This window comes from Eutrema salsugineum, unplaced genomic scaffold (genome assembly GCF_000478725.1).
Source record: "Eutrema salsugineum unplaced genomic scaffold, Eutsalg1_0 scaffold_5, whole genome shotgun sequence".
NCBI classification, from domain to species: Eukaryota; Viridiplantae; Streptophyta; class Magnoliopsida; order Brassicales; family Brassicaceae; genus Eutrema; species Eutrema salsugineum.
Window position 1 is genome coordinate 11,359,762 of NW_006256612.1, and position 13,477 is coordinate 11,373,238.

Here is a 13,477-nt window from a genome sequence, read left to right on the forward strand (position 1 = left end):
ACTATGTTTCATTCATACGACCCACATCATAAATTCATATGAAAAACAAAACAAAACAAAATCGTTTTTTTCTTCTCCCAATAACATGCATTCAACCGGATTTAAATTCCAGTGGTGACACATACAACAGTAATACAAATTACAATTTACATTTTTTGGCCAAACAAAGCCGGCTATTATTTTGCTAGGTTAAACATTTTCATCGGTTTAAAAGTAGAAACAACATGATAGTTGTTAGAAGTTATACATTACATATAAACACGTCCTAAAATCTAAAACATCTGGTCTAGATCGTGCAACTAATGTGATCTATGATGTTTGATAATACATGTATCAGTATTGTAACGCGTAAAGTAGTCCTTGTCCATATTTGGTGTGGAATCTCACATCAACATAAATTGTTCTCTAAATAGTTAAGTTAGGTGCACTAAATGATCACTAAATATACTTTGAATAATCTTCTCTCAGTTGGATTATATAATAGATAATGTCTCAACGATCGTTGATAAGAGGTGTTGGATACTTTTTTCCATCTAGAGAAGGGGGTAATGGATATTGTCAAGGATAATGCATAAAATTCAAACAAGTGAATGACTTTTCAAAGCACACTAAAGAAAGATAAAGTATAGAACTCAAACATGTGAATATAATCCAAGTGGAAGGTGCCTTTTAAATCACATGATGATATCATATGCTATATACAACGATTGTGACCAATGCATTTCACCGATTGTCTTTGTGCCCCATAAATCCAACTATGTGGGACAAATACAAACTTTTTATAATTCCTATGTCACTTTGAAAACGACTCTATAGGCTATGGTTTAAAGAAATATTAGGTCATGTTTACTCCTTTTTACCCCACTTTCTCAAACTAATCATTTGTTGTATGGTGGAATCAAGCATTTTAAGCTCCCACACACTTAAACATTTATCTTAGATGATTTATTTGATAAAAGACAAACCGACAAAACAATAAATCGTAAATCAAGTTTAGCTCTATGGAACAAGAATGATGATGACGAGGTAAACCACATCATCGAATTTAGTTACGGGTCTTTCATTTATCCAACTGATTTCACTCATCAACATTGAAGATAATCGCTATGATTACGGGAACAATTTTTAGCGGGAAATGATACAACTGGTTAGATTTATGATTCGTAGGGTATATTTATGATATTCATCATCTTCCAAAATCTGAAGAGAGATTACATAAATGAAATGGGCCAGGCTTGATTGGGCCTTAGATCTATACTAAAACGATGCCGTATCATCGCCTATCTCGTTAAAAGTTGCAAACACCACACTCCGATCTCAAATTTCGTTGTACAGGAAAAAGCAAAGAGCTTTGTTTCCAAAGAGAGAGAAATCCCGACCCGGAATCTGACCCGAAAACCCGGAAGAATCTGAAAAATGGGCAAGGATGGTCTGAGCGACGACCAGGTCTCGTCGATGAAGGAGGCTTTCATGCTCTTCGACACCGATGGCGATGGCAAAATCGCGCCGGCTGAGCTCGGGATCCTCATGCGATCCCTCGGCGGAAACCCGACCCAGGCCCAGCTGAAATCCATCACCGCATCGGAAAACCTCTCGTCGCCGTTTGATTTCAACCGATTCCTAGATCTCATGGCGAAACACCTGAAGACGGAACCTTTCGATCGCCAGCTCCGCGACGCCTTCAAGGTGCTCGACAAGGAAGGTACGGGGTTCGTGGCGGTGGCGGATCTGAGGCATATCCTCACCAGTATCGGAGAGAAGCTGGAGCCTAACGAGTTCGATGAGTGGATCAAGGAGGTTGATGTTGGATCCGATGGGAAGATCCGGTATGAGGATTTCATAGCCAGGATGGTCGCTAAGTGAGATCTAAGTTTGGAATTTGAATTTTTGAAATTTGGATTCGAATTTTTATTTGTTTTTACTCTTGTCTGTTGATTCGAGCGAATCCTAGGGATGTTTGCAATTGGGAATTGCTCTGGGATAGTGTACTAACTTTATTGTTCTTCCTGTTTGTTTCCTTTCTAATGGAAATGTTGTGTGGTGATTCCTACTTTTTATTCCAAGAATGTTTAAAGCTCTCGTTGTTTACAAAAAAGTTTCACTCTTTATGTCTATTGTAATTCGTTGGATTGGATCAAGCAATCTGATTGATTCCATTGGGTCATACTCTTTTGATCTTGAAATGTGTCTGATTTCGATATCCAACACTGAATTCCTGTAGCTTTGGGTTCGTTCATGAATTGATCTCGTGTTCTGCATCATGTAATCTTTTGCACGTAAATAAGCATAATAGCTCATCTTTGTACGGGACATTTATCTTCTTGTTCATTACCCAGGACTTTTGTGTTGGTATCTTAAATGGAAAGTAAAAAGATTTCGAAATGATCTCATGATCTTGTCTGCTGTTGGATTCTGCTAATTTGTCTCTTTTTTGGGGATAGTATGTTGTAAATGAATAACAGAGAACATGCTAGCTCTCACCGAAATTTAAATCTGATGCATGCTCCAAATCTTGATTTCTTTAGATGCATCTTTCTTGTTACCTTTTTAACAACAACAATCGTGTGAAAACCAAATATATAAGATATTCGTGATAAGAAAGAAGTAATGTAGCGGTGAAAAAAAAAGGACATATATACATATATATATATATATATATATATAAGCAATAGAGTGAGTAAAAATTTCGGTTCACTGACTCAGGCAATATATGAGAACACGGGCCAATGATATATACACAGCGGTGACTCATAAATACCCGCCAGAAAACACAGATATAAAAGCAAACAAGAGCACATAAATAATAATAATTGGAAGGAAGGATCCCCATGAGACAAATCCAAGTGACGGTCCCGGTTCTTTTTTTTTTACCTGATTGATTCGGGTTCCGGTTATATTCTTGATATGGAAGCTCAGGAGATTAAGTGCGAGGTGTTAGTGAGATGCTCACCACTTGTATGATGAATTGTCTATGTGAAGAATTTCTTGAAGCGGGCTCTTTGTAATTCAAGTGAATCCATTTCTTTGTAAATGCTTCTTTTGGGCAACTCAACCGAGGAGGTCAAAGATGAAGTGCAGTTTCCAAGGTGCATCGAGGGGGTTATTCTAGCACATACGACTTGAAACTGTGCAACTCCGGTTTAGTGTTTCAAAAAGACAAGAGGTACTTCTTCAAACACAACCGCTACTCTATCTATTGCGGTAAATTTTTGGGAGGAAATGGAAGATAGATTATTTAAAGAATATTGAAGTAGAAAATTGTCCAAAACTGAGCTTCTACTTAATTCTGAAAGTTGCGTTGGTGGTGAAGAAGTTGTTATATATTACAGAGATGGTAAATGGATTAAAAGGGTTCGATGGGAAGATAGAGCCACTAAAGACCGATTCATACCTTGCTTGTGAGTTAGTAAGTCTATAGATTCCCCATTTTATTTCATTTCTATTGATTTTTCGTTATTATGTTTTTTTTTATCGTTCAACAAATGAAAAAGACAGAACAATTTTAAATTGCGTCTGAAACCAGCATCATCTTTGTTAATTGTTGTTCTTGGAAAATCATAGGAAAACTCTCCATTATTGCTGATTCTACTACAGAGCGACGACTTGGAAGTGAGAAACTACAACAAAATTGCAAGTTGTGGTATAAATATTAGTAATTAATCCTTGTCATTATTGGGATCTTACTATATTGAAATTCAAGTTGTGAGGGTGTTCAACTACATAGACGACTTGGACTCCTTCACAAAAATTACCAACAAACTCCAAGATCTTAACATCCGAGTTCTTCTTAATCGTTGAATCTCTCTTTTGTCTGTCAAGTACACGATGGATGGTGGTATCTCAAAAGCAACCGAATTCCTGGTGGACAAAATCTGTAGCTGCTTTTGTCTCGAAGTCAACCATATTTGTAGTCTCGACAAGAATCTGGAGGCTCTGGAAAATAACTTGGGAATACTCAAGGCAAGGCGAGATGATGTGTCGGGAGAGGTGGAGAGGGTCGAGGACACAGGACTACTACAAAGGCTTAAAGGAGTTCAGGTATGGCTTAAGGCTGTCGAGACCATTGAGAAACAGGCCCTTGAAATTAAAACGCAAATGGCTTGTACTAGTGAACTTCAAGGGTTGTCTCTTTTTTGTGTCGTTCGCTCAAAGAAATTAGTATCAAGGTTCCGTTACGGGAAAGAGGTTTTCTCGATGTTGGGAGATGTTGAAGAGCTCCAGAAACGAGATTTAACTAAAGATTTCAATGCGGTGGCTGTGCCACCTATGAGAGATGTTGGGGAGCAAAGGGATCTTCAACAAATCATTGTTGGTCAGGAAACAATACTCGAAAGTGCATGGAACCATCTCATGGATGAGGGAACCCAGATTATGGGTATATATGGCATGGGCGGAGTAGGAAAAACAACTCTTCTCGACCAAATCAACAATAAGTTTTGTGGCGCAAATGGGTTTGACAAAGTGATTTGGGTTGTGGTTTCTAAGGATAAACGGAACGAGAAGATTCAAGATGAGATTGCTGAGAAACTAGGCATGTCTATAGGGGAGACGTGGAACAGAAAAACGGAAGAACAAAAAGCCTCTAAAATAAAAGAAATCATGAAGAAGAAGCGTTTTGTGTTGCTATTGGATGACATTTGGAGCAAAGTGGAACTAAAAGATCATGTCGGAGTTCCATTACCGACCAGGGAAAACAAATGCAAGATTGTGTTCACCACTCGTTTAAGGGAAGTGTGTGTACGCATGGGGGTTTTGGACCCGATCGAAGTCGGTTGTCTGGACGCCGACAAAGCCTGGGATTTGTTCAAAGAGAGAGTCGGGGAAAACACACTGAGAAGTCACCGTGACATTCCCGAACTCGCAAGAAAAGTCGCAGGAAAATGCCATGGCCTACCACTAGCGCTGAATGTAATTGGTGAGACCATGTCATTCCAGAACACAATACAAGAATGGCGTCATGCAATCAAAACTTTGACTTCATCTGCTGCACAATTTTCTGGAATGGATGACATGATTCTTCCAATCTTGAAATATAGCTACGACAGCCTCAAGAAAGAGCATGAGAAGAAGTGTTTCCTATATTGCTCTCTGTTTCCAGAAGATTTTAATATCAGAAAAGATACGTTGATTGAGTATTGGATCTGTGAGGGTTTCATACAAGAAAAACAGGGTAGAGAAAATGCATTCGACGAAGGTCATGCCATCCTCAGTACTCTTGTCCGTGCCTGTTTACTGGTGGAAGAAGAATCAACCTATAAAGTGAGAATGCATGATGTTATGCGTGAGCTGGCTCTTTGGATAGAATCTGATCTTGGGAAGCATAAAGGGAGACTTGTTGTGAAAGCCGGAGTTGGTTTACGTGAGATACCGGAAGTCGAGAATTGGAGATCTCTGAGAAGGCTGTCACTGATGAACAATGAGATTGCACATGTCTCCGAAAGTCCGGACTGTCCTGAACTTACCACTCTGCTTCTACAAGAAAACAAGCTGGCAAGCATCTCAAGCGAATTCTTTAAGCGTATGCCTAGGCTACTCGTTTTGGATCTATCGGAAAATAGCTGGTTCAATGGATTGCCGGAGAAAATATCAGAGTTGGTCGCTTTGAGGTATCTTAACTTGTCAGGCTCACAAATAGAGCGACTGCCTATTGGTTTACAGGAGTCGTCGAAAATGCTGATATATCTGAATTTGGAATCCACGAGGAGACTTGGTAGTATATCGGGGATATCAAAATTTTCGAGGTTGAGGAGATTGGGACTATGGAACTCCACCGTGTTGATAGATGTGAGCTTATTGAAAGAGTTGCAGCTCTTGAAGGATCTAGAAGTTGTTACCATAGATATAAGGTCAAGTTTGGTTGCAAAGCAATTGTCGTCTTTTGACAGGGTGGTGAAATGTATTCAGATGTTAGATATCAAAGACCTTGAGAAAGAATCAGTCGAAATATTGACTTTGCCGACTATGGATAAGCTTCGTTACCTCGACATAGAAAAATGTGGAATGACGGAGATAAAGACAGTGGGAGCAACTTCATCATGGAACAAAAGTCCCACGACTCCATCCTTCCTCAAACTTTCTACCGTGTCTATAAGTAAATGCAACGGTCTGAAGGATTTGACGTGGCTGTTGTTCGCTCCAAACCTTACTATTCTTAACGTTGGTCACTCAGTGCAACTAGAGTATATAATAAGCGAAGAGAAAGCTGTCACAGAGAAGGAGGCAGGTACCAACATTCCTTTTGGAAACTTGGAACACTTCAGCTTCTATAATGTACCGATGTTGAAGAGCATTTATTGGAGTTGTCTCCCATTTCCATGTTTGAGAGGAATTAGGGTAGCAGGGTGTTCAAACCTGAAAAAGCTTCCATTGGGTTCTAATAGTGTTGCCAAGGTTGAAGGATTTACTATCCAATGCATAGAGAGACATTGGATCAACGGTATTGAATGGGAGGACGAAGCCACGAAACTCCGTTTCCAATCTTCCTTCATCTAAAGCCCATACAGTTTTCTCAATCTATGTCTCTACTGTCACATTCTTCTGCTTCTCGCTTTGCATCTTCTTTCGAAAATTGGTGTGATTACTCGAATTTTATTAAAACGTATTTATGTATTATAATGTTGTTTATTGTTATGTGAGCGTTTCACAATATATTTTGTTGGTTTGTGTTATATACTGTACTGTTGTTCCTATCAATAACAGGCAATATATAATATATTTCGCTGGACCACTAATCGTTCTCAAACCAGTTATGAGTTATTTATGAGTGTTGTGACTTGTTCGCTTGTGTTAGTTGCTGCACGTGGACCCACTGAATAGGAATCTCCACTGAATTGTTGTATAACGACTCCTCCTCGCACCACGTGACAGTTGTCGTTTCCGGACAGTCACTCGTAGAGGCCGAAACTCTCTTCGCACCAATATCTCTCTGAAATTCCTGGTAATTACATTGTTTAAACCTCTGGATCATTGCAGATCAGTTTGCGTCAGTTTTCTTATTGAAGTTGCATAGAGACAAGGAAGAAAATGAAGATCGAAACAGAGAGAAGAAGAAGAGACGCTCTGTTTTCATTAACGTTGTGTTAAAACTATGTCCACTTATCTGTTACGATATGAGTTAATTTCTTTGTTTTTTTTTTTTTGAAAAATTAAACGAATAACTAAAGGAAGCTTTTGAAAAAGGAAAAAAAAACTTATTAGGCGCAAAATCAAAAAAAAAATTCCCAATGATAGTTTAGTAGAAATGAAAGTGACATAGCCAGTGTATTTGCGTCTACAATGGTCATGTTCTTGGAATCTTGCTTATATTACATAAAAAATACGATGCTACCATGCATATGGACGAGACAAAAAAAACAAGACTTTTGACTCATTCAAGCCATTTCCAGCAAATTCCAAGGTGGAGAGTTAAATTTCTCTTTCTTCCACCTAATTTTTTCGCTTCTGATTGACTATAATATTTCCAAAGTCAAGATTTAAGCTTCCTATTTGCAATCTGTTTTTTGTGTGTCAAGTGCAAAGATGGGTGGTTGTGTCTCTCTCCAACTCCAAGTATCATGCGATCAAGTGTTGAACCGTCTCGGTAGCTGCTTTTGCAGCAAACTTAAATATATACAAAATCTCAAGAAGAATCTCACGGCTCTGGAGACAGCCATGGAAGATCTCAAGGCAGTGCGAGCCGATCTGCTGCTGAAGGTGCAAGCAGCAGAAGAAGGAGGTCGTCAACAAAGGCTTCACCAAATCAAGGTATGGCTTAAGAGAGTCGAGACTATCGAATCTCAATTCCACGAACTAGATAGTAGTAGAACTGTTGAACTTCAAAGGTTGTGTTTTTATGGTGCTGCTTCCAAGAACTTAAGATTGAGTTGTCGCTACGGGAAAAGGGTCTTCTTGATGTTGAAAAAGGTTCAAGATTTAAGAGATAAAGGGGTTTTCGAAGAGGTGGCTCATCCAGCTACGAGAGCTGTGTGGGAGGAGAGGCCTTTACAACCAAAGATCGTTGGTCAGGAAACAATTCTCGAAAAGGCATGGAACCGACTCATGCATGATGGAACCAAGATTATGGGTCTCTACGGTATGGTGGAGTAGGAAAAACAACACTTCTCACACAAATCAACAATAAGTTTGTTGATTTGTGTGACGCAAATGATGGCGTTGAGATTGTCATTTGGGTTGTGGTTTCTGGTGATCAAAAGATCCACAGATACAAGACGAGATTGGAGAAAAAATAGGATACAAAAGTGTGGAGTGGCGCAAGAAAAGAGAAAACCAAAAGGCAGTAGACATACTCAATTTTCTAAGCAAGAAGAGATTTGTGTTGCTTTTAGATGACATATGGAGGAAAGTAGATTTAACCGAGATTGGAATCCCGAATCCAACAAGTGAAAACGGATGCAAAATAGCATTCACCACTCGTTGTCTAGGCGTATGTACGAGCATGGGGGTTCATGATCCATTGGAAGTACGATGTTTAAGTACAAATGATGCGTGGGATTTGTTCAAGAAGAAAGTTGGACAAGCCACACTAGAAAGACATCCAGATATTCCCAAAATAGCAAGAAAAGTTGCCGGAGCATGCCGTGGCTTGCCGCTAGCGCTAAACGTCATCGGAGAGACAATGTCATGCAAGAAGACGACACAAGAATGGTGTCACGCGTTTCATGCTTTGAAAACGTATGCTGCGGATTTTAGTGATGTCAAGGAGAAGATTCTTCCGATCTTGAAGTACAGCTACGATAATCTTGAAGGTGACAGTGTCAAGTCTTGTTTCCGATATTGCTCTCTGTTTCCTGAAGACAGTTTAATAGAGCAAGAGAGGTTGATAGATTATTGGATATGCGAAGGATTCATTGATGGATATGAGAGTAAAGAAGGAGCTGTGAACCAAGGCTACACGATACTCGGTACACTTGTGTGTTCCTCGTTATTGTTGGAAGGAGGAAAATACAACAATAAGTCATATGTGAAAATGCATGATGTGGTTCGAGAGATGGCTCTTTGGATATCATCTGATCTTGGGAAGCATAAAGGACAATATATCGTACGAACCGGTGCCGGTTTAAACGAAATACCAAAGGTCAAGGATTGGAAAGTTGTGAGAAGGATGTCATTGGTGAATAACAGGATCAAAGAGATACATGGCAGTCCTGAGTGTCCTAAACTCACAACATTGTTCCTTCAAGATAATCGCCATCTGGTGAATATCTCCGGAGAATTCTTCCGGTGTATGCCAAGATTAGTTGTTTTGGATCTCTCATGGAACGTCAATCTCAATAGTTTGCCGGAGCAAATATCAGAGTTGGTTTCCTTGCGGTATCTCGACTTGTCAGAGTCAAACATAGGGAGATTGCCGGTTGGTTTGCAAAAGCTGAAAAACCTGATGCATCTGAATCTAGAGTCTATGTTGTGCCTTGAGAGTGTTTCAGGGATATCACATTTGTCGAGTTTGAAGACGTTGAGACTACTAAACTTCACAATGTGGCTAACTATGAGCTTATTGGAGGAGCTAAAACGCTTGGAACATTTAGAAGTTCTAACCATAGAGATCACGTCAAGCTCGCCATTGGAACAACTCCTATGCTCTCAGAGGTTGGTGAGATGTCTTCAAAAGGTATCTATAAAGTACCTCGACGAAGTATCAGTCAGAATTCTGACTTTGCCAACGGTAGAAGATCTCCGTGAAGTTTTCATAGGGGGATGTGGAATGAGAGAGATAGTGATAGAGAGGAACACAAATCTGACAAGTCCATGTTTTGCCAAGCTAACAAAAGTTTTGATAACTGGTTGCGATGGTCTCAAGGATTTGACGTGGCTCTTGTTTGCTCCAAACCTCACTCATCTCAATGTTTGGAACTCAAGCCAAGTAGAAGAGATAATAAGCCAAGAGCAAGCTTCAAGGCTTGATATTGTTCCTTTTAGAAGCCTAGAGTATCTACACTTGTGGGATTTACCTGAACTGAAGAGCATATATTGGAGCACCTTGCCTTTTCCATGTCTGAATCAGATCAACGTACAAAACAACTGTCGAAAGCTGAGAAAGCTTCCATTGGATTCTCAAAGTTGCAGTGCGGGTGCAGAGCTTGTCATAGAATATGGAGATGAAGAATGGAAAGCTAAGGTCGAATGGGAAGACGAAGCGACAAGACTCCGTTTCTTACCATCATGCAAGTTGGTTTTGTACAATCAATGAGCATCCGCAAAAATGCTTCAAACAAATCATCTGTCTCAACAAGACTCTCATCTTCATGGACCTTCTATCTTCTCTATTACTGTATTGTCTGTTATGATGTTCTTTGGATTGTAATTATATATGATATATTCATATAATCTTTCTTACGTTGTTGATTTATCCTAGAAGATATACAATTGTTTTATATATTTGTAATAGCTTATAAATATTGTAATCGAACTGGGAAAAGCATGGACTAAACCGGATCAGATCATGAGATTAAGCCAATTAGTCTTCTTCTTCAGCATTACCGAGAATACGAGACTATCTACTACACACTCTGTATCCTCTCTTGCTCGGATCACACGTTTCGTACTCGATTTTGAGTATGTTCACTCTGTACTGGATTTTCTACGACAGAACAAATATCCAATTATGGAGATGGAGAAGAACCGAGAAATGAAATTTGAAATAGATTGTTTTGTTGAACAATCGAATCCAAGGCCGTTTTTATAATTGTTGCAAGTTTCAAAAGATCAGAATAAGAGTAAAAAAATGATTCTGCATAAAACGATATTTGATGTCTGACACCTATTCTCTGGGTTTATTATTTCATCTGGACAATTCCGGCGCTAATAAGCTTTTGAATCTTGTTCATAATCATTGGGTTTTGCATGTGTTTCTGTGCCGCGCTCGGATTCTCTTGAAGATCGCTCAGTACCTGTTTGGAGAAGAAGGTTTTTAGATTGTCTAAGAGGCATATACTAATATACAAATCCGATTTCTCAAACACAGTGAGACCTGTCTAAAAACTCACAAGAGGTTGTAATATCGGTATTAAGAAAATTGATTCACATTTTACAAGTTGAAAGATGAAATCTGTTTCTTTACCTGTCTCATCACAGGATCTGTGAGGATGTTTTGGATTTCTGGATCTTGCATTCCCTTTGCCTACACACAAGAAAAGTATGGAGAAAATCCAAAGTTCACAACCAGAGATTTTCTTTTAATTGGGAAAGTGGGAAATATACATGAGAATCGTCAAGAGTCTAACCTGTCGCTCTTTCAATTCCTCAGGAGTAAGGTCCCCACGATTAGCCTTGTTGATTTGTTGTACACATCTGCAGAATAGATATGAACCATGTTAGGCAAATTCATTGGCATAAGACAGAGAGTTTATAATCTCTCTGTGCATGTGAGAGTAAATATATATACATATACCTTCTAACACCGTCAAGAAGTTCCTGATTACTAGGATCATGCTTGAGACCCTCTTGATATGTTTCCATCGCGTTGTCATACTCCTTCAAGAAGAATTCGACTGCGGCTTTTCTGCTGTATCCTTTGGAGAAAGTTGGATCGAGCTCAATACACTTTTCTGCATCCTTTAGTCCCTCAGGCATCGCACCAAGCTTAGTGTAGCATGCAGCTCTGTTGCTATATGCCTAACATGAGGTGCAGGAAAATAAAATGCAGATAGTTATTCAAACAGTCAAAATAAGAAATCATTGTAGAAAAAACCTCGAGAACATATGAGTGACGAAGTGGCCTTACTTTCGGGTCTTTTGGGTTCCTTTTGATTGCTTCAGTGTAATGTTTTATAGCATCAGGATACTTCTGCTCCTTGAAGAACTCATTACCTGTATACAAAAACACCATATCAGCAGCAGTAAAGATGCTAATTCGTTCTTGTTTTCATGGTTCTAAATGCTTTTTCTTTTCTCACAAAAAAAATGTTTAATTGCAAAAGTAAAGAACCTTTTTCACGCTCCTCATCCCCGATCTTAGGGTCGAAATACTCCTTCTGCTCCCACTCTTTCTTAGCTCTTTCTGCCTCGTTCAGTTTCTTCAATGTTTCCGCGTTACGGTTCTCTGTAAGTGCTTTTTGGAAAGCTTCAATTGCAGGCTCGTAGTCTTTTGAGCATTTGGCCAACTTGGTCAATGCAGTCCCTTTCCTAGTCAAAGCTCTAGCTACCATCTTGTAATCTGATCTAAGCTCTCTACCCCTTTCCACTGCCTTGTCACAATCCTTAATGCACTCATCGTACTGAACAAATCAAACACATTAACATTCAAAACTAATCACCATTGTAGTAGCTCATGAAAAACTACTCTAGCATATCGACATTGTTAAATCGTACCTTTCCCGTTTCCAGATAAACAGCAGCACGATTTGTGATATATGAGATGTCTTCATCATCAATCTCCATTGCTGTAGAATAATGCTGAATTGCAGTTTCGAAGTCCCTCTTCTTGTACGCAGCAGTCCCAAGCTCTTTCTCCTTCTTGGCTTTCTGCTTCCTCTCTTTCTTCTCCTTCTCTTCCGTAAACTCCGGCTCTGGTTCAGGCTCCGGTTCTCGTTTCTTCTCCACCTCCGGCTCTTTCCTAGGAGTCTGACCCATATCGGACTCAGGAACCTCCGCGTCATCCCCTGCAGGAGGCCTGAACTTAACATTCAATAGAACTCCAAGAGATTGCATCACTCTCTGATCCTTCAAGAACAAATTGAGATTGCTAGGGTTCTTCTGGATTTCCTGCATCATGTTCACGAAATCAGGCTGTTGCAGAAAACCTCTAGTCAAAGGATCCGCCGTTAGCTTCGTCCACATCTCAGGCCCCTTGAAAGCATCACCAAAAGGATTCGGCGTCGAAGGCGCAGCGCGTGACCTCGAAGCAGACGCCTGAGCATCGGCTAATCCAGATTTCAACGCCTCGTTGCTCGGATCGATCTCTAGCCCCTTATTGTAAGCCGCGACGGCTTCCTGGAGCTGGTTTAACCCTAAGTGAGCAGCGCCGAGACGACTGTAACCCTTGGGCCAATCAGGTTTGAGCTCGACTGTTTTCTCCGCGTCTGAGAGAGCATCGGCGTAGTGGTGAAGCGACGCGTGAGCAGCGGAACGGTTGGAGAAGAGGACGTGATTGGTTGGAGCAAGAGCGATGGCTTCGGTGAAGTGACGTATCGCGGAGGTGAAGTCACCGGAAGAGAAAGCAGCGTTTCCTCTAGCTTTGGCTTCGTCCGCCATGGTTGAATCTGAGATTATGCAGTCGCTTGAGCTTCTTCTTCTTTCTTGTGTATTGGGAAACTCGAAAAATAAAAATTAAAATCTTTGTAAAAGACTTTTGTTTGGGGTTTTGAGGAAGGGGGAGCTGTTTGGATGCGAGGGTATTGTTTGTTAGTAGGTGCTTATCCGGGTTATAATTATCCTCATCGCCTTTAATAATAATCAGACTTCTTGGAAACGGCATTGTTTTATGCCGTGAGTGTGCTGAAAAATGGGATAGGGTCTATTTATAAAGTTTCTCCATGCTTAT

The 13,477-nt window shown here is 40.0% G+C and overlaps 4 protein-coding genes across 4 annotated transcripts; 3 read left to right on the top strand and 1 right to left on the bottom strand.

The window, feature by feature from the left end:
* The first annotated feature begins 1,306 nt into the window (after positions 1–1,306).
* Positions 1,307–2,077, top strand: LOC18993641 (probable calcium-binding protein CML13). Its single transcript, XM_006417184.2, has one exon. The coding sequence runs from the start codon at positions 1,417–1,419 to the stop codon at positions 1,861–1,863; it is 447 nt and encodes a 148-aa protein (XP_006417247.1). The 5' UTR covers positions 1,307–1,416; the 3' UTR covers positions 1,864–2,077.
* Positions 2,078–3,339: 1,262 nt separating this feature from the next.
* Positions 3,340–6,630, top strand: LOC18993642 (disease resistance protein RPS5). Its single transcript, XM_006417185.2, has 2 exons — positions 3,340–3,406; positions 3,562–6,630. Exon 2 carries the CDS (start codon positions 3,826–3,828, stop codon positions 6,490–6,492), a length of 2,667 nt encoding a protein of 888 aa, XP_006417248.1. The 5' UTR covers positions 3,340–3,406; positions 3,562–3,825; the 3' UTR covers positions 6,493–6,630.
* Positions 6,631–7,332: 702 nt separating this feature from the next.
* Positions 7,333–10,444, top strand: LOC18993643 (probable disease resistance protein At1g12290). The gene is given in 4 exon segments (XM_024152466.1): positions 7,333–7,396; positions 7,512–8,071; positions 8,074–8,193; positions 8,196–10,444. Coding segments are annotated over 4 exon segments (2,733 nt in total). The 5' UTR covers positions 7,333–7,334; the 3' UTR covers positions 10,187–10,444.
* Positions 10,445–10,623: 179 nt separating this feature from the next.
* On the bottom strand, positions 10,624–13,262 carry LOC18993644 (hsp70-Hsp90 organizing protein 1). The gene is made up of 7 exons (XM_006417187.2): positions 12,307–13,262; positions 11,924–12,212; positions 11,720–11,805; positions 11,387–11,610; positions 11,220–11,286; positions 11,057–11,116; positions 10,624–10,886 (listed from the first exon to the last, which is right to left on the bottom strand). The coding sequence occupies exons 1-7, from the start codon at positions 13,186–13,188 to the stop codon at positions 10,773–10,775; spliced, it is 1,722 nt and encodes a 573-aa protein (XP_006417250.1). The 5' UTR covers positions 13,189–13,262; the 3' UTR covers positions 10,624–10,772.
* Between the last annotated feature and the right edge of the window lie 215 nt (positions 13,263–13,477).